Source organism: Pogona vitticeps, chromosome 2, assembly GCF_051106095.1.
Source record: "Pogona vitticeps strain Pit_001003342236 chromosome 2, PviZW2.1, whole genome shotgun sequence".
Lineage (NCBI taxonomy): Eukaryota > Metazoa > Chordata > Lepidosauria > Squamata > Agamidae > Pogona > Pogona vitticeps.
In genome coordinates this window covers 19,688,851-19,713,162 of record NC_135784.1, presented here as the reverse complement: position 1 = coordinate 19,713,162, position 24,312 = coordinate 19,688,851, and the positions used below count along the sequence as shown (strand labels likewise).

At 43.1% G+C, this 24,312-nt stretch overlaps 2 protein-coding genes across 3 annotated transcripts in view; both read left to right on the top strand.

Moving 5' to 3' along the window:
• Positions 1-24,312, top strand: part of LOC110070281 (uncharacterized) — a 52,094-nt gene that overhangs the window by 14,763 nt on the left and 13,019 nt on the right. The gene's annotated exons all lie outside the window — the stretch shown is intronic.
• Positions 1,997-24,281, top strand: LOC110070023 (uncharacterized). The gene is made up of 7 exons (XM_072988307.2): positions 1,997-4,938; positions 6,571-6,604; positions 7,578-7,645; positions 8,453-8,579; positions 10,324-10,391; positions 12,507-12,633; positions 15,203-24,281. Exons 3-7 carry the CDS (start codon positions 7,589-7,591, stop codon positions 17,065-17,067), a joined length of 2,244 nt encoding a protein of 747 aa, XP_072844408.2. The 5' UTR covers positions 1,997-4,938; positions 6,571-6,604; positions 7,578-7,588; the 3' UTR covers positions 17,068-24,281.

Here is a 24,312-nt window from a genome sequence, read left to right as displayed (position 1 = left end):
CCTCACTGATGGGCTATGTGTAAATTGTGCATGTGTATAACTGTGGACATGTGGAGAAGATGTAGGATCTCTTCTGATTGCTATCATGCTGCCGATTTGTACTGCCAAAAACTTCTATATATATTGTAAATATACTCGGTGTTGGAAGAAGCTGTTTTTTGTATGTGTGATTCAACTGGACTGGAACAAAACTGCAGCACAAGGCTACAAGTCCAAAAACTGTCTTGAAATAGGTTTTCCTGCTTTCACATCCTAAGCAATTCTCGTTCAGTGGAATCTTCAGTTATTTATTTATTAAACTTGAGTTAGGCAATCCTTTAGTCTCGAAAGACTACAATATATACAGAGGTTTTTGGCAGTACAAACCGACAGCAGTCAGAAGAGATCCTACATCTTCTCCACATGTCCACATGTCTTATTAAACTTAAGTACCGCCCATCTAGAATGGGTCTACTCTGGGTGGTTTACGTAAAACATAAAAAATAAACTAAAGGTAAAATCTGAATTAATCGGAGAGTCTAAGATGGAAAAAGAAAAAGAGGGAAAAGGGAAAAAAATAGGCTAGGTGATGGGTATAGGGAAGGCCTGCCTGTATGGCCATGTTTTCAGGTTGGTCTTGAAGGCCTTCAGTGAGGGGGACAGGCAGATCTATGCAGGTAAGTTATTCCAGAGGTGAGGGGCCACTGCCAAGAAGGCCCAATTTTTTGTTTTTTCCCTTCAGATCTCTCTTGGCGTTAGGCCCCTCAGCCGCCCGGCCTGACTGGAACGGGTGATACAGGTAGAACTAGGTAGAAAAAGGCGCTCTGCCAGGTATTGAGGGCCTAAATCATTTAGGCTTTATATGTAATAGTTAACACCTTGAAATCAACATGGAAGCAGATAGGTAACCAGTATAAGGCGACTCAGGTGGGGGAAATACGATGAAATATTTTCACCCCTGTTAATAACCTGGCCACCGTGTTCTTCAGAGGAGAAAGAGAGCACACATGTGATGCTGTTGTCAAAAGTGCTGGACTAGGACTAAGAAAACCTGATTTCTCATTCTCACGTGGCCAGGAAACTCACTCACAGTCCTTGAGCATGTCACCCTGTCTCAGCCTAATCCACCTGACAGGGCTGTTGTGAATTAAAAGAGGAGGCAAGGTGAGCTATGTAGGCTGCCATGAGCAGGGTGAAAAGAACATGGTGGAAAATATCAAATTTTCATGGGGGATTTTAACAATACCAGATGGGGATGCTGCAGAAGAGGAGTCCTCAGAGTCCCAACAGGGACAAGTGCCATTTCCTTATTGGGTAGGGGGCTGGACAGGGGAGTTGACTCCCGCTGTTAATTCCTACCTTTGCACTTAACGTTGCCTTCGAATTCACCAAAAAGATGAATTTTGTCCCAGGAAATCAGCTTTCGGGGATCTCCCATTTCACGAGAGAGGGAAAGAAACAAAGCTGCACCATGAGGCTTCTGTGGAGTAAAGGATGAATGATCTCTTCATCTCTCCCGTCACACAATCCTCCCGCTTTAATAACATGCCATCATGGAGAATGTTTCACTTAAGTATTTGTAATGAGGCGTATGTAGGTTTTAGGAAAGCGTTTATTCATAATGGCCAACAGAAACAGCCATATACACAAATGCAATGCATGTAAAGACTGTGCAGAACCAAATATAGTACATATATAGCTATATAGGAAACCCATAAAGGGCTAAAAAATGAGTGAGCCACTTCTGTTGGTCTTTCTTTGAACTTTCTTTCCCAGGAATTTCTTTTGAAATTCCTGTCTAGATGATAGTCCTTTGGAAGAAGCCTGCGTTTTGTTTTATGGTACCTTTGCTAAAGGTAGGAAAGATAAAAATCATGACTACAGAACAATTAGCCAACTTTATTGCTGACAGTGAAGAAATTGAACTAGCTATTTTGTATGCCTTGGTTCAGTCATCCATCCAAAGGAAGACTTCGTTTGTTTCGTCGTTTAGTCGTTTAGTCGTGTCCGACTCTTCGTGACCCCATGGACCAGAGCACGCCAGGCCCTCCTATCTTCTACTGCCTCCCGGAGTTGTGTCAAATTCATGTTGGTTGCTTCGCAGACACTGACCAGCCATCTCAGCCTCTGTCGTCCCCTTCTCCTCTTGCCATCACACTTTCCTAACATCAAGGTTTTTTCCAAGGAGTCTTTTTTTCTCATGAGATGGCCGAAGTACTGGAGCCTCAGCTTCAGGATCTGTCCTTCCAGTGAGCACTCAGGGTTGATTTCCTTTAGAATTGATAGGTTTGTTCTCCTTGCAGTCCAGGGGACTCCAGCACTACAATTCAAAAGCATCAATTCTTTGGTGGTCAGCTTTCTTTATGGTCCAGCTCTCACTTCCGTACATCACGACAGGAAAAACCACAGCTTTGACTATTCGGACTTTTGTCGGCAAGGTGATGTCTCTGCTTTTTAAGATGCTGTCAAGATTTGTCATCGCTTTCCTCCCAAGAAGCAGGCGTCTTTTAATTTCGTGGAAATTAAAAGGAAGACTACAGCCAAGCAATAAGAAGAAAACTGAGGTGAGGAAGGTAGCAATGAAGGAATTAGAAAACATCCTCATTTTACCGACCTCGGAAAGATAGAAGGCTGAGTCAACCTTGAGCCGGCTACCTGGGATTTGAACCCCAGGTCGTGAGCACAGTTTTGGCTGCAGTTACAGCGGTTTAACCACTGTGCCATGAGGCGCAGGATCCAATAGGCTTGAGGGGACAAGAGCTGAGCAGGGCACTTGAAGACAGGACATTTTGGAGGTCACTCATTCATGGGTGCCTATGGCCTTGTTCTGCTGGACCTCTTAGCATCTTTCGATACCAATGGCCATGGTATCATTCTGGTACGCCTCTCTGGGACAGGACTTTTTATGATGGCTCTGATCCTTCCTGGAAAAGAGAACTCAGAAAATGGTGCTGGGGGACTCCTGTTCGACCCGATGGGCACTGTCTTGTGTGTGAGGTGCCCCAGGGTTTTGCTTCGTCTCCTAGATTATTTAAAGTCTATAGGAAACTTCTGGGAGATATTGACCAGAGTTTGGAGGGTTTTGTGTCACCTGTATGGAGATGACCCCCAACTCTATTTCTCCTTGCCATCTAAATCTGACAAAGCTTTTCCAGTTGTAGATCAGTGGCTGATGTTAGTAACGGACTGGAGGAGGACAAATAAACTGAAACTGAATCCAGACAAAACACAGGCGCCTCCTGGTCATTTGAAAGGGGAAACGGATATGTAGCCAATATTGGATGGGTTACACTTTCCCTGAAAATTCAGTGTGAAGTTTGAGGGAGTGCTCCTGGTTTCATCTCTTGAGTATGTGTTCCTGGAGAGGTCTGATCTGGCCAAGGTGGCACATGCCTTAGTCGTAGTCCAGCTGGATTACTGTAGTGCCCTTTACTTAGAGCTAAAAATTGAAAGTATCAGAAAACCTCAGTGGGTCTAAAATGCAGCAGCCAGATTGCTAACTGGGGCTGGTCACAGGGATCCCATAAACTCTGTGACAGCAGCGCCACTGGCTGCCAATCTGTTTCCAGGCAGAATTTAAGGTGTTGGTTCTAATCTATAAAGCCATAAACAGCTTCGGTCCAAGCTATCTCCCTTTATCAGCCTGCTTGAGTGTTAGGATCAGCGGGGGCAGGGTGGGGACAACACCTTTCTCTCAGTCCCACTTAACAGGTGCATTTGGTGGATACACTGGGTAGGTACTTGTCTGTTGCTGCTCCCAGACAGCTGGAACTGCACTGAATACTGTTTAAACAAATCCCTAAACCAGAGACCACAGCTGTGATATATATGCAAGCGGGATCTGAAGGCCTTAGGAATGGATCTCAACAGATGGGAAACCTGGACCTCTGAGCATTCAGCCCGGAGCCAGGCGGTTGCATCATGGCCTCTCCCAATTTGAAGACACCTTTGTCCAGCAGGCTGAGGCAAAGAGGCAGTCCTGAAACCAGCAAAATCAGGGAGCTGGACAGGAGACAGATTGTATTTGCCTTCAGCGTGGAAGAGATTGTCACTCTTGAATTGGACTTCTCAGCCACGCTATACGCTCTTCCAAGTCCTCCTTTCATAGCACATTACCCTAGTCTCTTGAGGCTGAAAGATGCCTATGCTAAAACCGGAATAATTTAAATTGCAGGTAATAAACTAACCCACATCAGGAGAGGAAGGGGCAAAAAGGGAAGAAACAATGCACTGTCTGCAATTCTATGGGTCACTTTTTCAAAGAAATCTTGCAAACGCAGGTGACAGCTTTCTAATAACCTACCTACATTGTACAAACAAAAAGGTATCTTTCTCTCTCTCTCACACACACACACACACAAAGGTACACCAAAACTCCCTGTACCAAAAAAAACAAGAAAAAAAGACAATATCAGAAGTTACTGCAGGAAGATCTAGCAAAGTCACGAAGTGGAGAATTCAGGATCAAATGGATCCTAGATCCAGTCAAGCTGGGACTATGTCTGGAGGCGACAAATGTTGAAACTGAGGCTATACTGTACTACTGTACTTTGGGCATATCGTAAGAAGGCAAGACAACAATGATAGGAAATGTGGCAGGCAGCAAGGGCTGTTGAGGACCGGAGATTTGGGGTGGCCAAAAAAAGTCGGAGGCAACCTGAGAGCGCATTAATAACAACCCCACCCCCCAAAAAAGCTTTTTCCAAAATCTGCCCAAAGGGAAATCCGCCGACACTTCCGGCTCCTCACGGACAGGCGGCCCTTTTGGAGAGGAGGAGGAGGGAGAACGTAGAGCTAGGGAAAGGGAAGAGGAGCGACTCCCCTTCGGTATCTTCGTAGGGGAACCTGAAGTGGAAACAGTGCGGCCTGCCTTTTCCCCTTTACCACCCCCCTCCCGGTCTTCCGTGACTCAGCGAGTGGCCTCCATGTCAGTTTTCCCGCATCAGGAAGAAGAAAGAGGTGGGCGCTCGGGCGGGCTGGCAGTGGAGGGGGGGGGCAGAGATCTGGGGAGGGTTTAAAACCCCCCACACACCCCAGGGACCACGAGGGCTTCTCCGTGCTATGGGGATTGCAAAGCGCCCTTTCCCCCCCTCAGGGCTTGGCTTTGCACAATCGACTTGCAAGGCAGGCCTGTGTCTGCGTCTCCCGCTTGGGGAGGGGGAATGTTCAGGGCCAAGACCCCACCCTTGGGGGAAGGGAGACCCCCACCCCACCACCACCCGAGCACTACCTTAAATGCAAGGCCCCCAAGGCCAGAAGAATCCAGGGTTGCTCTTTTAAGTCCCTACTTGGGGGGGGAAGGAAGCCCCCCCAAAAAATCCAACATCCAGGAGTGAGGGGGGGTGAAAAAGAGCAAGCGGGCCTCCTTCGCGCTCCCCCCCCCCCCCGATTTGCTTTCCTTCTCCGACTTGAGGCTCAAAGTGGGGCAACCCACCTTTTCGTTTGTCTTAGAGATTCAGGCCAAGGGCAGGGGAGACCTGTATCGGATCATTAAAAAGGAAAAAAGAAACACCCAAATACACCTACCTTTTGACCGAAGCCAGTTTTCATCAGGCTGTGCACCGGTATATTAGGGGAGTCCCTGCCCCCCCCTCCAAAAAAAAAAAAAAAAAGGTCTTGGCAGATATCTCTGTGCCAAGTCTATTTCTTAAAGGCGAGTTGAAAAAGGCAGGTGCAAACAGCAGAGATGTAGGTTTCAAACCCCGCCACTTCCTGATCACCCTTGTTTGGATTTTCCCCTCCATCCTCCTCAGTCACATAGCAATAGTAATAGTAATAACAACAACAACAACAACAACAACGTGCTGCCAAGTCAGTTCTGTCCTTTCAAGGAAGGACTCAATTCTAAACGTATATGGTTATATTTCAGAGGTGCAGTGAGAGGGATTTTCTCACCATCAGGTGGGTTCTGACCTATGATGAACCTTTCCAGGGTTTTCCAGGTAGAGAATACATAGACATGGTTTCCCATTCCCTTTTAACCGGGGTGTGTGTGTGTGTTATTTTGGAGACCTTGTAGCTTCCCCCAAGGCTACCCGGACTGTCTCTTCCCCTGGGAGGAACTGTGGGGAACTGATTTTCCAACCTCAGGCTCCACCTTGAGAGCCCCAAACCACTGAGCTATTCAGCTAACCCTGCCATTAAACAACATTTTCTTTCTTTCTTTCTTTCTTTCTTTCTTTCTTTCTTTCTTTCTTTCTTTCTTTCTTTCTTTCTTTCTTTCTTTCTTTCTTTCTTTCTTTCTCTCTCTCTCTCTCTCTCTCTCTCTCTCTATCTTTCTCTCTTTCTTTCTGTGAAAGCATAGAAGCATTGTCTCAGACAACCCATCAGGCGTTGCAATCCAAAAAAGTAACTTTTACTAAGTCTGAAGTTTTCAGTGCATTTCAGGACAGGGTTCCTAAGGCAGAGAGGAGACTGTGTTTCTGTTTGCGACAAAGCCTGATTTGTTTGTTTTGTTTATAGGCCATCTCTTTCCCAAAAAAGGGGCATTCAGGGTTAAAAGGTTTTTATGAAGGGAAGGCAGATATGGGGGATAGAACTTAATTTTTATGGTATTCTTCTTACGCTCTTCTAACCATTTTGTATTCTCAGCTACCTGAGCTGATTCTGGACCAGGACTTCAGAGGTACAACCATAGAATAAGCAAGCCTGATCATGATCCGGCAGTGGGTTATGCAATGGGGGAGATCATTTAGGGCAGTGGTCCCCAACCTTGGGCCTCCAGATGTTCTTAGACTACAACTCCCAGAAACCTTCACCACCACTTCTGCTGGCCAGGATTTCTGGGAGTTGAAGTTCAAGAACATCTGGAGGCCCAAGGTTGGGGACCACTGATTTAGGGGACGTGCAAGGCATATTGGAAAGGGAGGGGGCCAGTCTGACCTGCTTGCTTCTAAAATAATTTCACTTACTTCCAAGGAGAGAATATCACTGCAGGATCATGCACGTTGCTTCTGAGGAGAATCATGTCTGCTAGAGTTGCAGTTTGACTTTTGCAGAGTGTAAAACCAGGCAGGTTTTTCCCCTCTTCTTACAGGATAATTTTGAGAGCCAAACAATAGTTTCGGGTTGCCACATGCAGCCTACCTTTCACATGATGACTGCCCCTTTTTAAAAATTGTGGTTTCAAAGGGAAATATATGCTCATCTGCCCTGCAAGGGCCATTGATCAGCTCCACCTCCTCTTGAAAAGATCTTTAGGGCAGCCTGGAAATGCCATACTACCTGCATTTGTAAACTGGGTAATTACAAATTCTTAAAATCTGGTGTAATTTCTTGATCTCTAAAGCAATAAGCCCAGAGGGAAACGTTTTCTGTAACACAATATAGAAGAAGTACTTGATTATGGTTCTCAGATAATAGCAGCTTTTCAGCCTTCAGTCTATCAAGGGACTTGCCTAGGAACCCTCTGTTTCACCTTGCTTGGTAAAAATAGAAATAGGGTTCAGTGTGTGCTGGGTGTTTCTCCATGGGTGGTCTGGCATGTGAATTCTCTCAAACTCAGAGGATTTAATTTTTAGCTACTGTTTCTAGGATTATAGTCTTAATTTAACACAAGCTCTTATGACTGACTTCCCACCCCTTTGGTCTCTCCGTAGGGGGAATAAGGATGCCAGCACCAAGTACTTCAGCATCACTTCCTTGTGATGGAGCAGAACCAGATCAGGTAGGGAGAAGGCAATTAAAAGATGCCTAGCGGTTCGAAAGCATGCAAATGCGAGTAGATAAATAGGTACCACCTCGGTGGGAAGGTAACAGTGTTCCGTGTCTAAGTCGCACTGGCCATGTGACCACGGAAGATTGTCTTCGGACAAAAACACTGGCTCTATGGCTTGGAAACGGAGATGAGCACCGCCCCTAGAGTCGAACACGACTGGACAGAAATTGTCAAGGGGAACCTTTACCTTTACCTTACCTTGTATATTTGAATCCCAGTGTATTCCCTGAATGAAGCTGGTTGTTTCTTTTTAATGCAGTGCTTACGTACCTGGCTGGTATGACAGGGTCCTCTCCATGCGGGGAATAGCACTACCTATTATATGCGGCTGATGCAAACGGGGAAAATATTGTTTCTCATCACTTTTGAAAAATAGTCCATGTTCTGTGAGTTGTTTGAGGTTTTTTTCTTGAATGAATATGGGGACTGCAGGAATTACATTCCTGTCCCTATTGTCTCATTTTTACTAGATCTTTCTGCCTCCTGTTTTCTTCTTCTTTTAATCATAACTCTCAAAACCACAACACAAACTCTTTCAGTTACATTTTATATACTATTTTAAAAATCATACCAACAGAGAGCACATGGCCAAGGGGACTAGTAGCCATTCATAAACTTGTCCTCTTATAGAAAGGCTGCGAAAGGCATTGAAGAAGGTTAAAAGCTGCAATGTAAGATCCAGCCCTTCTTTTTATTTCTTGTTTTGGCTTTAGGAGGTTCTCTTTATCAGAAACCCCTGCTGTCTTTTTCATTTAGGGTCCAGTGGCCTTTGAGGAGGTGGCTGTGGTCTTCACCCAAGAGGAGTGGGCACTGCTGGATCCTGACCAGAAGGCGCTGCACCAAAAAGTCATGGAGGAGAACTGGCATATGATATCCTCTCTGTGTAAGACCTCCCTCTTTCCCCAGCTGGTGTGAACCATTTTCATTACAGTGGGGTCTCTACTTAAGAACTTAATCCGTATTGGAAGGTGGTTCTCAAGTGGAAAAGTTCTTATGTAGAATCTGCATTTCCCATAGGAATGCATTGAAAGCCATTTAATCTGTATCTGCTCTTTTCCGTCCATAGAAACTAATGGGAAGCTGCTATTCCACCTTCTACCACTAGAGGGGGATTTTTTTTCTTTTTTCCCCTTAGGTCAGGGAACAGTGTTAAAAGCACTTCTGACGAAGCTAATTTTGAAGCAATGGACTGAAAACCAATTAATCTGTTCTGGCTGGTTTTTTTTTGTAGAGGTGCGTTCGTACATTGAAGCATTAGTTCCCATAGGAACTAATGCAAAGCTGGTTAATACGTACTCTACCACTAGGGGGAGAATTTTTTTTAACCTAAGATGACCTAAGGTTAAAAAAAGAGCAGGAAAGTTTTTTTTTCCTGTTCTTATCTGGATTTTTGTTCTCAAGTAGAAGCAAAATTTAGCAAATGGAGCTGTTCTCAAGTGGAATTGTTCTTAAGTAGGGACGTTCTTAAGTAGAGACCCCACTGTACCAGTGAAACACTTTATCCATCCCCTGAATAATTTTATATGTCTCAATCATGTTCCCCATACCCGGCGCCTTTTTTCTAGACTCAGGACCTCCAAACACTGTAGCCTTTCCTCATAAGGGAGGTGCCCCAGCCCAGTCATCATTTTAGTCACTCTCTTCTGCACCTTTTCCAATTCCACTATGTCTTTTTTTTTGAGGTGTACACAATACTCCAGATGCGGCCTTACCAGCATTTCGTACTTTATCATGTTGGCTGTATTATTTTCTTTTTTTAATAATATTTTATTAATTTTTCAATATATCTACATTCAATTTGTGCTTGTTAAACATTGTGTTGTATGGGTTGCTTATAATTATTTGTTTTTGTGTCTTGGTGTCTTCTTAATTGTCCCTTCAGAATCTATACATTTTTTAAGCATTTGAACCAATCATATGTGTATTTTAGTGTACCATATTGGCTACTATCATAATATTGCTTTCATGGTTTACAATGTTGTGACGTTTACCCTCATGGCCCCTGCTTGTTTTTCCCTCACAAAGGCTCACGTTGCGTTTTCTTCTCACTGCCACCAGTGGATTACTTCAGTCCAGAATTTAATTGACGTATGTCAGAACACTTGTCTTGTGAACGGAAAAAACAGAACTTATTTATTGAAGTGAAGCAGACTGAAGAATAACAGAAGTTTCTCAGATACACATTATACATCATCAGTTCATCAACAGTTCTCTCAGTACATACATCTTTTCTCTTGCTATATCATTACCACCTTCACTACCTACAGTATTTTCCTAACCAGCTCTGTCTCTCTCAGTATCTCTTCCCCCTCTCTCTGACTAACCAGCCTTATCTGACTCCTCCTTCTCCCGCCAAGCCTTATGTAGCTGCTGATTCTGCCTCTCCAGCCCTCTCATAGGCTCATGCAAATAACCTTTTAAGCTTGAGTGGCAGGAGTGAAAGAGCCAATTGTCACAAATGTTCTCAAAATCCTCTAATAACATACGTAATAAAAGCAATTCTGTTTTCAGATCTATATAATTTTGAGGCAATTTAACTGACCAACTTCGTATTTCTAGGATTGCAATCTTAATTTGAGACAAGTTCATGCAACTGACTTCTCACCCTTTTTTGGTCTCTCCCACAGGGTATGGAAGGATGCCAGCACCAGGTACTTCATCATTTCTTCCTTGTGATGGAACAGAACCAGATCAGGTACAGAGAAGGGGTGTAAAAGACATTTTGCAGATTTGAATCCCTGTGTATTCAACCACTTTAGTCCTGAAGCCTTTTTGATGAAAACTTCTGCAATTACAGTACTTATTTGGCAGGTTGGTACAGCTTGGTGCTCTCCATGCAGAGAATAGCATTTCTAAACTGCTCGATTGGCGCAGAGCATGACGCCAGGGGCTACTTCTGACGGTGGGAGAGGTCATTGCTAGGTAGATACCCCCGCCTTAAGCTGGGCAGCCCCCAGCCAGTAAAGTGCTACCTCACCACAGTCTGTTAACTTCACTGGGTGCGTGGGGTTTAGGGTGAAACCCAACAAGCAGATCGATAACCATGCACCATGCAGCAATCGTAAGAAAACTTCTGCCCTAAAGCTGGGCACCTGGAATGTATGGACAATGATCCCTGGCTTTTCTGACTGTGGCTTTCCTGACAACCTGCAGGAAATAGACGATGTGCGCAAGACAGCTGTCATTGACATGGAACTGAGTAGACTGCAGATGGACATTGTTGCTCTGCAAGAGATGAGATTGCCAGATTCAGGATCTGTCAAAGAAATAAACTTCTCATTCTTCTGGCAGGGAAATCCATCGCATGAGACCAGGGAATATGATGTCGGCTTTGCAGTCAGAAATACTCTTCTGAGATCCATTGTTCCACCTACTGTGAGGGGGGGGTGAAAGAATCCTATCTCTGCAGCTTCTCTGCAGCTTCAGTCATCAGCAGGACCAGTCACCCTCATAAGTGCATATGCACCAACACTGTCATCCAGTACAGAAGTGAAAGACAAATTCTATGATGATCTGGCAGTTACTATCAAAAAAGTCCCTGAAAGAGAGACACTGTTCATTCTCGGAGACTTTAACGCTAGAGTTGGTGCTGATCACACCCCCTTGGCCCACTTCTCTAGGCCTCTGTTGCCCCCTTCTCCTCTCGCTTTCACACTTTCCCAACATCAGGGGCTTTTCCAGGAGTCTTCTCATGAGATGGCCAAAGTATTGGAGCCTCACCTTCAGGATCTGTCCTTCCAGTGAGCACACAGGGTTGATTTCCTGCAAAATGGATAGGTTTGTTCTCCTTGCAGTCCAAGGGACTCTCAAGAGTCTCCTCTGGTACCACATTTCAAAAGCATCAATTCTTTGGCAGTCAGCCTTCTTTATGGTCCAGCTCTCACTTCCATACATCGCTACTGGGAAAACCATAGCTTTGACTATGTGGACCTTCGTCAGCAAGGTGATGTCTCTGCTTTTTAAGATGCTGTCTAGGTTTGTGAGGGTTTGTTATCGTTTTGCTCCCAAGAAGCAGGCGTCTTTTAATTTTGTGGCTGCTGTCACCATCTGCAGTTATCATGGAGCCCAAGCCCAAGAAAACCTTTCACTGCCTCCACATCTTCCCTTTCTATTTGCCAGGAGGTGATGGGACCAGTGGCCATGATCTTGGTTTTTTTTATGTTGAGCTTGAGACTATTTTTTGCGCTCTCCCCTTTCACCCTCATTAAGAGGTTCTTTAATTCCTCCTCACTTTCTGCCATCAGAGTGGTATCATCTGCATATCTGAGGTTGTTGATATTTCTTCTGGCAATCTTAATTCCGTCTTGGGATTCATCTTTTCTTTAACTTTATGCAAAGATGGATTATTACTAGCATATAATATTTTTAAAAGATTTTTTAAAAGTCCTCAAATGCTTCTGTGTTTTCTTTTCTTTTCTTTTCTTACACCTTTTACCTTTTCCACTGAGCCGATGTACAGATTCTAATCCTCTCCTGGCTGGAAGTCTGTTTCCCCAGCTTTTCAGTTCAAAGACTGCATTATTATATATTATTAGAACTAGCTGTTGAAAATGAAGAAGACTTTTTTTGTTTTGTTAAAACTGAATATGGGGCAGCAGAAATTATTTTCCTCCCATTCTCTTGTTCGTAATACCTCTCTCTGCCTGTTTCCTTGTGGATCAGCTAGAGATGTAAGAAGCATGGTGCAGGATCCAAGCAAAAGTGTTTCTCTATTTCATTATAGCTCTTCCTCTGTGTGCTTTGTTGTTTTAGATTGAGAATGTTATCTTTAAGCAGCCTATAAGGAAGCCCTGCATTTTATTTCATTTAGGATCCAGTGGCCTTTGAGGAGGTGGCCGTGTTATTTACTTGGGAGGAGTGGACACTGCTGGATCCCAACCAGAGGAACATGCACAAGGAAGTCATGAAGGAGAACTGGCAAACGGTATCTTCTCTTGGTAAGGCCCACTCTTTCCCCATCTGATGCTAATCTCTCTTGGTACCAGTGCAAAAATGACTTGTAATAATGACATCAGGCATAATGCTTCTGTGTTGGAGTGCTAGCCACTGTGGGATCTGCAATGCCATACTGGATAACCTGTGGTCCTCCCGATGTGCTCCCATCATTGTAGCCAATTTTGCCAATGTGCAATTATAGTGGGAATAAATTGTTCATCACCTGAAGTTTCCAGATTGCTCTACAAGATTCTGGGGAAGTGTACCTGTAATGGGGTTTTGGTCCGAACAGATTCATTGTACGGGCAATAGTTAGTAAGTGACCTGATGATGAGGTGATGATTTAGTAAACTGACTGCCAAGGACAGAGGCTTTTAGCAATGTTCTGTACTTCTATATTTCTTGTTTGCAATTATTTTAACCCCATGTTTCAAAAAGGATTTTGGCCACCTTCTGGTTTACTATAACAGCTAATTTAGGTATATTTTTATATTTATAATGCTTTGCCATTCATTGATGTGACTCTTGGTAGTTCCCCCATGACACTCCATAGGTGCAGCTGCTTTCCATGGATGAGACTCCTTGAAAGGTGCTACAGAGGCAAACAAATGAGAACTATTTATTAATCTGAGAGTTGGAGTAAAAGCAAAAACAAGGTTGAGAGTCTCTTTTGCCACTTAAATCCTTTGCTGCACACCTTGCACCGGGTGTTCCACCTTTTGCTCCTGTGCCCGTCTGGTTTTGTGCCAGAGTTAGCTATCTGGATCTTCCACAAGAGTCCCTTCTATGGGTTCTTTTGTATCTTGTCCTGTTCTTCTTCATCCTCTCTCAGACTCATGGTAGTTTCTACCTTCTTCATCTCCTGACCGTCTATCTTTCCTTGACTACTTCTACCATTCCCTCCCACCACCACCTACGGGTGCCTCTAAGTTCTCCTTTTCTACTGCCCAATAAGGGTATGCCAGCTCCTCCTTCTTGGCCTATTTCATCTCTTGTCAAATGTATTCTAACAACTATAACACAGCTACATCCTTATGGAGACCTGACCAAAGGCTGCACAAGAGTGCAGCTTTTAAAGTTTTCTGGACTTCTTCATTAATTACATAGCATGTTAGAATCACATGCCCTTGCTTGACTGATCATTGACATTCCTGTGGTTTCACTTTTAATTATTGACATCATAGTAACTTAACAGTGAAAAGTTCTCTATCTGGGGCACATGGAAATAGATTAGGTTTTGGAGATCCTGATGGTTAATGATACTTGTTAAGCCCTTATCCTGAACATTTCAAATCTGGATCTCAAGGCCTTTATTCTGCCAATGCGGACTCAGCCATGTGATGTTAGGGTGAAAAAGACTAGTACAAATTTAAGCTGCTTCCATAGAAATATCCTGCATGGATCATAGGAAAGTCTTACTGTGTTCTGCCACAGTTGGAGTTTCACTGGAATGCTGTGTCCAGTTCTGGATAGGCCAACTAACAAAAGGTGTTGGGATGGTGACCAACGAAAGTCTTTCACAAACTTGTGCATTGTAAAAAAATTGAAACAGAGAGGGAAGCAATGAGTTAAAATAAACATTTCTCTTTACCAAGTTTCTTTGAGGGTTCATTTTACTAAGGCGTTGCCCTTTTCTGCTATGACATCATAGTATTCACTCACAATTAGCTTTTGATTCATGTAGACCAGTGGTCCTCAAACTTTTTAAACAGGGGGCCACTTCATTGTCCCTCAGACTGTTGAGGGGGGGCGTACTATAGTTTGGAAAAAAAATTAATGATTGGATCAAGTTAAAAAAAAAAAGGACCCAGATCCTTTTTTTTTACTTAATAGGGGTGAATTAATTATTTGAATGAGTTTTTAAGTGAAAAAAATATACAAGAGGATAATTTTCAAAATTTGTAAGAGGGAATTGGAATGTATTTTTCAGTTATTATTAATAAAAATCTATTTTAGCTAAATATTTGTCTATATTTGTATATTCTAGGTCCATTATTTTACTTGATCCAAACAAATTCCATTGCACACTGCACATATCTTATTTGTAGTGTAAAAGAAAACAGGAAAAAAATGCAATATTTAAAATGAAGAACAATTTTAATCAACATAAGTTTGTTAGTATTTCAATGGGAAGTATGGGCCTGCTTTTGGCTAATGAGATGGTCAATGTCCGGTTCCACATTTGTCACTGCTATTTGTACCAAGTGATGCAAGTGTGCATCAGTTAGGCTGGATCTCGTTGGAGATTTCAGATGTTTCATTCAAGAAAAAGTCTGTTCACAGACATAGGTGCTGCCAAAGATGGTTGCCATTTTGAGTGCATGGTTCCTGAGATTATGTCTCAGAGGGGAGAGACGCATAGAAATTAGTAAGGCTGCTTGACTTGAATGCATCTTTCAGAGAGTCACTATTCTGTAGTTTGGCAAAACTAAAGTGGAAAAAAAGTGAAAAGGACAAATTGTTATGGCCCTTAAAAGACTAGCATATTTCTTTCCATGTGAGCTTTCATGCATCAAAATCCTTCACAACGTCTTCACAAAATCTATCTTCATTTCTCCTTTTTCACTGCAGATAACTGGAGGAATAAAAATGTAAGTACAAGTGAAGATACTTTCATGCAGAAATTAGAGTGTGCCAGACACCAGAGAACCCACACGGAGGAAGAAAGCTGTATCCGAGATAAGTCCTATGAATGTCTCGTGTGTGGAAAACAGTTTGCCATGAAGATAGCACTGGTGCTTCATGAAAGGGTCCACACTGGAAAGAAGCACATTATGAATGAAGTGTCTGGGAAATGTTTAGATCAGATGTTATACTTCATGAGCCACCAGAAAATCTACCCAAGAGGGAAGCCATACAAATGCCAGGAGTGTTGGAAATCTTTTCCTTCTAATTCCAGCCTTCTCATCCATCAGAGAATCCACACGGGAGAGAAACCATACAAATGCCAGGAGTGTGGGAAATGTTTTGCCTGCAGTGCACAGCTTGTGAGTCATCAAAGAGTCCACACAGGAGAGAAACCGTACATGTGCCAGGAGTGTGGGAAATGTTTTGCTTGGAGTTCACACCTTGTGTATCATAAGAGAGTCCACTCTGAAGAGAAACCATACATATGTGTAGAGTGTGGGAAATGTTTTGTTCGAAGCTCACAGCTTGTGAAGCATAATAGAGTCCACACAGGCGAGAATCTGTACAAATGCCAAGAGTGTGGGAAATGTTTTCCTCAGAACTCACAGCTTGTAAGTCATCAAAGAGTCCACACCGGAGAGAAACCGTACATGTGCCAGGAGTGTGGGAAATGTTTTGCTTGGAGTTCACACCTTGTTTATCATAAGAGGGTCCACACAGGAGAAAAACCGTACATATGCCTGGAGTGTGGGAAATGTTTTTTTCGGAGCTCACAACTTATGAAGCATAAGAGAGTCCATACAGGAGAAAAACCATACAAATGCCAAGAGTGTGGGAAATGTTTTGCTCAGAATTCATATCTTAAAATTCATAGGAGAATCCACACTGGAGAGAACCTTTACAAATGCCAGGAGTGTGGAAAATGTTGTGCTCAGAACTCAGACCTTTTGAAGCACATGAGGGTCCACACAGGAGAGAAACCATACCAATGCAAGGAATGTGGGAAATGTTTTGCCTATAGTTCACAGCTTGTTATTCATAAGAGAGTCCATACAGGAGAGGAACCGTACAAGTGCCAGGAGTGTGGAAAATGTTTTGCCCAGAATTCACAGCTTGTGAATCATATTAGAGTCCATACTGGAGAGAAACCGTACCAATGCCAGGAATGTGGGAAATGTTTTGCCCACAGCTCATGGCTTGTTATTCATACGAGAATCCACACAGGAGATGAACCGTATAAGTGCCAGGAGTGTGGAAAATGTTTTGCTACGAATTCACTCCTTAAAAATCATATGAGAATCCATACAGGAGACAATCCATACAAATGCCCAGAGTGTGGGAAATGTTTTTCCCACCGTTCAAAGCTTGTCATGCATTACAGAGTCCACACAGGAGAGAAACCATTCCAGTGCCAGGAATGTGGGAAATGTTTTGCCCAGAATTATAGCCTCTCAATTCATAAGAAAATCCATACGTATAAATGCCAGGAATGCGGGAAATGCTTTGCTGAGAATTCATCCCTTGTGAATCACATGAGAGCCCACACAGAAGAAGAACCATACAAATGCCAAGTGTGTGGGGAATGTTTTGACCGGAATTCAGCCCTTGCCACTCATAGGAGAGTCCATAGAGGAGAGAGACCATCCAAATGCCAGGAGTGTGGGAAATATTTTTCTCAAAATTCATCAAGTCATAACACATTCCACGCTGGAAGGAAATCTCTCAAATGTGAGGAATGTGTGGCATCAGAGAAGCGACGCAGGAGAGAAACCTTCCAGATCTCTGAAATATGGAAAATGTTTTCTTGATGGTTTGGATTCAACTTATTGTCAACCACAAGAGTGTTACCATAGGAGAGGACGTATGCAAATGACAGGAGTGTGGAAAAATATTTTCTTTACCTTTGAGAGACGGCAGGGCTTCCAGTCAGAAAATAAGAGATAAAATGTTCTGGCAGCTCTTGGCCTGAACAAAATGGGGGTGGGAGAAGGGCAATATGGCATTTTATTATTATTACTATTAAAATCTTATACCTGAAGAGCTGGAAGGGATCCTATGGCTCATCAAGTCCAGCCCCTATCAAGGAGGCACAGTGGGGAATCGAACTCCCAACCTCTGGCTCCGCAGCCAGATGCCTAAGACACTAGATCTGTAACAACTAATTTTGGCATCAAGACCTTCATGTGGCATTTGGCCATCTTGGGAAGAACATTGGGAAGAACTGGGAGGAAGGCCTGGTTCTGAGCATATGATGACTATAAGGGTTCTGCACTGAGTCTTCTATTTACTTTTTTCTTCTTCCTGAGGAGAAGAGGCTGGACAGGACATCTGTGCTCGAGTGGCAGAGTCACACCCTTCCAGCAGCAAATACCAATGGGCAGGTTGAGAGCCTTTAAACAGCATCCTGGATCAGAGTTCCAGTCATCCCAGCCTAGCTACATGGCACCTTCCAAATTCTGACCATGAGCCATGATGGGGAATAGGAAAAGTGTGATTCTATTGGCCTTGTACAATGTTATTTTTATAGACAAAAAACCTGGGGGAGTGCGTAAAGGTAAAGGTTCCCCTTGACAATTTTTGTCCAGTCATATCCGACTCTAGGGGGCGGTGCTCATCCCCGTTTCCAAGCCATAGAGCCAGCGTTTGTCCGATGACAGTTTCCGTGGTCACGTGGCCAACGCAACTAGACACGGAACGCCACTACCTTCCCACCGTGGTGGTACCTATTTACTCGCATTTTTACATGCTTTCGAACTGCTAGGTTGGGGGGGGGGAGTCCCAACAAATGTATGTCATTCTGCCATTGAGGCAGTATCCTGTCATAGCTAATGTAAAATACGGTGAACCGTCATACTGAGAAGCCTGAGGGATGTATTCTGATTATCTGAAGGTGGGCCTCGTTCTTTGAAGAAAATAGAATTCTCAGTAGATTCAGGAAGTACAGGAACAGCACCTTAAAACCCAACCTCAGTCTCAAGGTAAAGGTAAAGGTTCCCCTTGACAATTTTTGTCCAGTCGTGTTCGACTCTAGGGGGCGGTGCTCATCCCCGTTTCCAACCCATAGAGCCAGCGTTTTGTCCGAAGACAATCTTCCGTGGTCACATGGCCAGTGCGACTTAGACACGGAATGCTGTTACCTTCCCACCGATGTGGTCCCTATTAATCTACTCGCATTTGCATGCTTTCGAACCGCTAGGTTGGCGGGAGCTGGGTCAAGTGACGGGCGCTCACTCCGTCACGTGGATTTGATCTTACGACTGCTTGGTCTTCTGACCCTGCAGCACAGGTTTCTGCGATTTAGCCCGCAGCACCACCATGTCTCCCAACCTCAGTCTCAAATTCTGACCATGAGCCATGATGGGGAATAGGAAAAGTGTGATTCTATTGGCCTTGTACAATGTTATTTTTATAGACAAAAAACCTGGGGGAGGGCGTAAAGGTAAAGGTTCCCCTTGACATTTAGTCCAGTCATGTCCGACTCTAGTTATTATTCAACAATAACTGTTGTTTAGCTATCATGAATCAGGACTTAGAAAAACCTTATCCTAATTATTCTGTAGGTAGCATTCTGCTCCCACTGTATTTCTAATTAACTTTAAAAAAATCTCATCCTCAACTTTAAGTTAATTAGAAATACAGTGGGAGCAGAATGCAACCTACAGAACACTCAGGATAAGGTTTTTCCAAGTTCTGATTCATGATAGCTAAACAGCAGTTATTGTTGAATAACCATATTAGCCATCTGCCTTGAACGCTTTGGCATTAGTGTCTTGTTGGATGAACTTACTACGTAGCTCTTCAGGAGAAATCTGAAATCACAATGGCAGGCACTGAATTGCAAGAAATCTGATAATGAAGCACCTAGAGTAGAGAATGGCTGATGGTCGGATTCCAAAGGATCTCTTATATGGAGAATTAGTGCAGGGAAATCGCCCCAGAGGGAGACCACAGCTGCGATACAGGGACATCTGCAAGCAGGAGCTGAAGGCTTTAGGAATGGACCTCAACAGATGGGAAACCCTGATATCTGAGTGTTCAGCCTGGAGGCGGGCGGTGCATCACGGCCTCTCCCAATTTGAAGAGACCCTTGTCCAGCAGGCCAAGGCAAAGAAGAAGTCACAAAAGCAGCAAAATCAGGGAGCTGGACAGGGGACAGATTGGATTTGTCTTCAGTGTGGAAGGGATTGTCACTCTCGAATTGGCCTCAGCCACACTAAACGCTGTTCCAAGTCCTCTGTACAGAGCACATTACCATAGTCTTTCGAGACTGAAGGATGCCTAACTAGAGCAGAATAAAGAATCCTTAGCTAGAATCCCATTTGTGAGTACGCTTGCATGAAGTACCATGGTATAACTTGCATCAGTGAATCAGCAGTAGCTAACCATTTGCTGCTTGTATATTATGCATCAATTAATGTAACAGCACACAGCAATGGATACTAGAGAGAACAAGTTAATTAGGAGCAATTGGCTGCTGCAGTTAGCGCTACTGCATTGATACAGGGGTACTTCAAGAATCAGATTTTGAGCAGAATACTAAGGTTCACTTTAGTTTTGCTTTAGGCAAAAAAACTTTTAATCCTGGATGATGCTCACCTTCTCTTAGATAGATAAAACTTCATTACAGTCAAAAGACCAACCACAAATAAAACATCAAAATATATAAATATACAGAAGTATACAAAAATATTGGGATCGAATGCAAAGCAATAATCGGTTCTCTTAAATTATACTCTTGAGACGGGGAATTAGGGAGGGGCAGCACAAGTGGATCCTGTGCATCCTTCTTTTGGTAAAGAAGCTCAAAGGCTGGGAAGTGAAACATGCCCTATCGATCTGAAGATCTCCCAGCTCCAACTATAACTGAACACCATTTTTATACTTATCGGCTTTGTCTAGATCACAGGTTCCCAACCTGGGAGCTGTGACCCTCAGGGGGTTTTTGGGGTGTGTGTGTGGTCACTGCAATCATTTTTAGTTGTAGTTATTTTATATTTGTTATATTGAATACGGTGTAAACAATGTTGTTTTATTTTAATCCTCTTTGTCCAGAGAGAGATAAATTTAATCTGAACTGGAATTGCAGGCAATTTAGAATTCTTAGCCATTTATTTACCCCTTGGGGCAGATTTTCCTTTTATGCATGGACATTACTCCTACCCCCTTCCGAAAGAGCTGCTCTCACTCATTTCTCTCTGCTCCTCTGCATTCACCTTTGGAGGACTGTTGTCAGCCCTTTGGACCCCGAGTGTCAGCCCAGCTCAAAGCGCCCTGAATGAGGCAAGTGTGTGATGCAGGAGAGGAACGCGGATACCCAAGATGGCAGCAGCATGGAAAAGTTGTTGCTGTCACTGCAGTGGCCTCTTTCCATCTGAGTCTTCTGCTCCTCTACTAGTGGCGATGGCAGCACAGTGAAGGGATAGGATACCCTGGATGGGGAGACGGCTCCGATCATGAAGGGGACGAAGGTGAGGGTGGCGAACAAGGAAGGAAGCAAATGGGGGAGGTGTTTGGGAGTTTGAGAGGGAGGAGCTCTTCATTCAGAGGGTTTTTTGTGGGGAGAAGACATGAAGGGAAGGCAATTTCCAAATTAAACTCAAAGTGTATTTACAGGTTTTTTTCTTCTTCTTGAATTTTATCTGGTAGACGTAGATTTACAGCCCCCCCCCATTATTATGTGCTATTACATTCATATTAATAGATTAGAATTATATTCTGGAAAAAAAATAATTTTAATGTGTTTTCTTTATGTCATTAAATATGCCTTTTTATGCAAATGTGGTGGGGGATCACGACTCAAAATAGGTTGGGAACGTAGAGATTTTTCTGGCATATGAACTGCTTATGTTGACCTGTATGCTTAACTCTACTGTTACTGATGTTTTTCTTTTTCAGTATTAACTGCACTCTTTTTAATTCTGCCCACCTTTTCCTTTCCAACTGTAATGACAATAATAGTGAAATGTGTTTGGGTCAAAAACTGGTTTTTGGAAAATAGGCCTCCTGGCATATGTCTGAATTGTCTAATGAGAACCCACTTCAGGCCTATATTAAAGTGATCCAGTGTTTCTCCTTCCTAAATTATCGTATAATATAAAGTCCCAGACAAATCTTTAAAGAGGCAATGTGTGTGGAATGAACTGGCTTCACTCTTATCACCACTTCCCCTTAAAAAGCAGAAAGCCAGTTGTTTCTGTGGGTTGTCCTAGTTATTTTAAAATTCTTCCTCCTGGTTTGCACCATTTGGTGTGGCTAATTGTTGAGGCACTGAGTCTCTTTTCTGACCCCCCTCCTCCTTCATCACACTTTGTCAATGAGCTACAGCTAGTTTGTGAGGAAGTGGAGCCAGAATCCACTGGCTCTAATGGGGTGCCGTCCCTACAGTGGCGTGAGACCACTTACAGGTTCTTTCCCCCTATAGGAGGGTTGCAGATAAAACTAGAGGGAAGTGAAGGCAGGAAAGTAAAGGTAAAGGTTCCCCTTGACAATTTTTGGTCCAGTCATGTTCGACTCTAGGGAGCGGTGCTCATCCCCGTTTCCAAGCCATAGAGCCAGCGTTTTGTCCGAAGACAATCTTCCGTGGTCACATGGCCAGTGCAACTTAGACACGGAACGCCATTACCTTCCCACCGAGGTGGTCCCTATTTATCTGCTCGCATTTGCATGCTTTCGAACTGCTAGGTTGGCGGGAGCTGGGACAAGCGACGGGCACTCATTCCGTTGCGTGGATTCAATCTTACAGCTGAAGATCTACAGACCTTTAACCCGCAGCACCACCATGTCCCATAGGAAGGCAGGAGAGCCCCTCCCAAAAGAATTAGAAAAGATAGAAAGGTCACTTCCAGTTTGGGAAGTGAAAACAGAACTTCCAGGTTTTAGGGGGAAAGGGACCTATTTTTGCTAATAATTGTTCTTCTTAGGGGGTGATTTTGGGAGCCCAAAAAGAAAAAAGGCTTTTGGGAGGCTGCCTACAGCCACCTACATCATGTGATTTCTGCCCCTTCTCAAATTCTGGTTTGAAAGAAAAATATATGCTCATGAACCACGTAGAGGCCTTTTATTAACACCAGCTCTTGTAATTATCTCATATCACAGAGTAATCATCCCTAGTATGACTTCAAATTGCCCTAGACAAATTCAGGAGAGTCTAGGAATGTTATACTCTGCCACTAATATTTGCATTATTCAACTAAACAAACAGGAATTTTGAATGCCTGGTGGGATTTCTTGATGTCTGAAGCAATGCAAGACAGTGGGAAATGTTTATCCTAATATATAATGGCAGAAATACTTGATGGCTGCTTCCAGATTAATTGGAGCTTTTTAGAATTCATCTTTTCAAAGAATGTGCCTAGGGATGAAGCTAAAACTTTCCTTCCCTGCTTTCAAAGCAAAGGTTGTTTCCAAGGTAAAAATAGAAGAGGCAGCATAAAGAAGAATAACAATAGAAAGTCTTGCAGGACTGTGGCCCACTTCGCTAGATACACAGAGTGTAGCCTTAGTTGGAAGGTCATTGTAGGCATGCTTGGGAAAGGATCTGGGGTAGAGAAAGGGGATAGTCATTGACATCAGTTCTTGTATGATCTTAACAGTAATCAAACTCTCATCAGAAGGTGACAAAGGCATCCTCACACAGATAATGGCTGCCTCATGTGTTCCTCTTGGGACTTCCCTATAAAAGGGTGATCCCACCGTTATGCTTTTTGTTTTTTCTCATTAGAGACATATTGACTTGTATTTATTTTATGTATACGTGTAAAAGAAAAAGCTACCCACCCCACTCTGTTTTAGCTTTCCAAGATCCTGTCTGATGAAAGTGTAGTAATCTTGAAAGCTTGTTCATTTTTTTGTTGTTGTTCCGGTTATAGTCAACCTCATAAAATGTATCACTCCAGTGGATGTTGTTTGAACTAAAACTGGACACCTTAAAATGAATCCAGGGTGCAAAATCACGTGCTGCTTGCTGGGAATGGCAAAAGTAATAAAAAATTTCCTTTTCATAACTCAGAGGAATCCACTTACTTAAAAAAACTATTTTCTGCCCAATAGCTAAGGCTATCTCAAGTTGGTCCACATGCCACAATCCCAGGAAACTAGAAGCAGGACATTATTTACTTGTTTCATTTATATACAGGGGTGCCTCGCTTAATGATTGCCTCGCTTAACGAGGAAATCGCTTGACGATTAGGTTTTTGTGATCGCAAAAGTGATCACAAAACAATGGTTTAAATGGGAAAATCCACTTCACGATGATAGGTTCCCTGCCTCGGGAACTGATTTTTGCATTACGACGATCTAAAAACAGTTGATCGTCGGGTTTCAAAACGGCTGCCAGGTGTACAAAATAGCCCCCCGCTGTTTTCTAGGATGGATTCCTAGCTTTACAGGAACTGAAAATGGCCGCCCCATGGAGGATCTTCGCTGGACGGTGAGTTTTCAGCCCATTGGAACACATCGAAGGGTTTTCAATATGTTTCAATGGGCTTTTTTATTTCGCTTAACGAGGATTTCGCTCTACAGCGATTTCGCTGGAACAGATTATCCTCATTAAGCGAGGCACCACTGTACTGCCCCATTACTGCAATGCACTATTCTGGGCAGTTGATAGACTAAAACCAAGCAATCTGTTTAGAAATCTTTTTCTCTGAGTGTCTTGAACATGCTTAGAGATAAGTAATGCTTTTTCCTTTTTACAATTTTATTCTTAAGAGCTATGATGTATTTTAGAGATGTACTCTCACCCTTTTGGGTTGTAAACTGTATTTTAAAATGTATGCTCATACAATTTGGAACCATGATTATAACATGGCTTTAGCATGTGCTTACAGTTTTAAGTTAAGTGTTCCTGTATTTTAAATTATGTGCCTACAGCTTTACATAACTGTAAGACTTTTTGATTTTAAGTAATGTACCCACAGTTTTTTCTCACTACTGTATGACTATCTTCAATATATTTTGAATGTGCTCTTTCAGAAATATGGAACCTAGAAGCTAAGTAGGAATAAAACTTGTAAAAATACTAGTTTTAGACTTTGCCTGGAATTATTTTAACA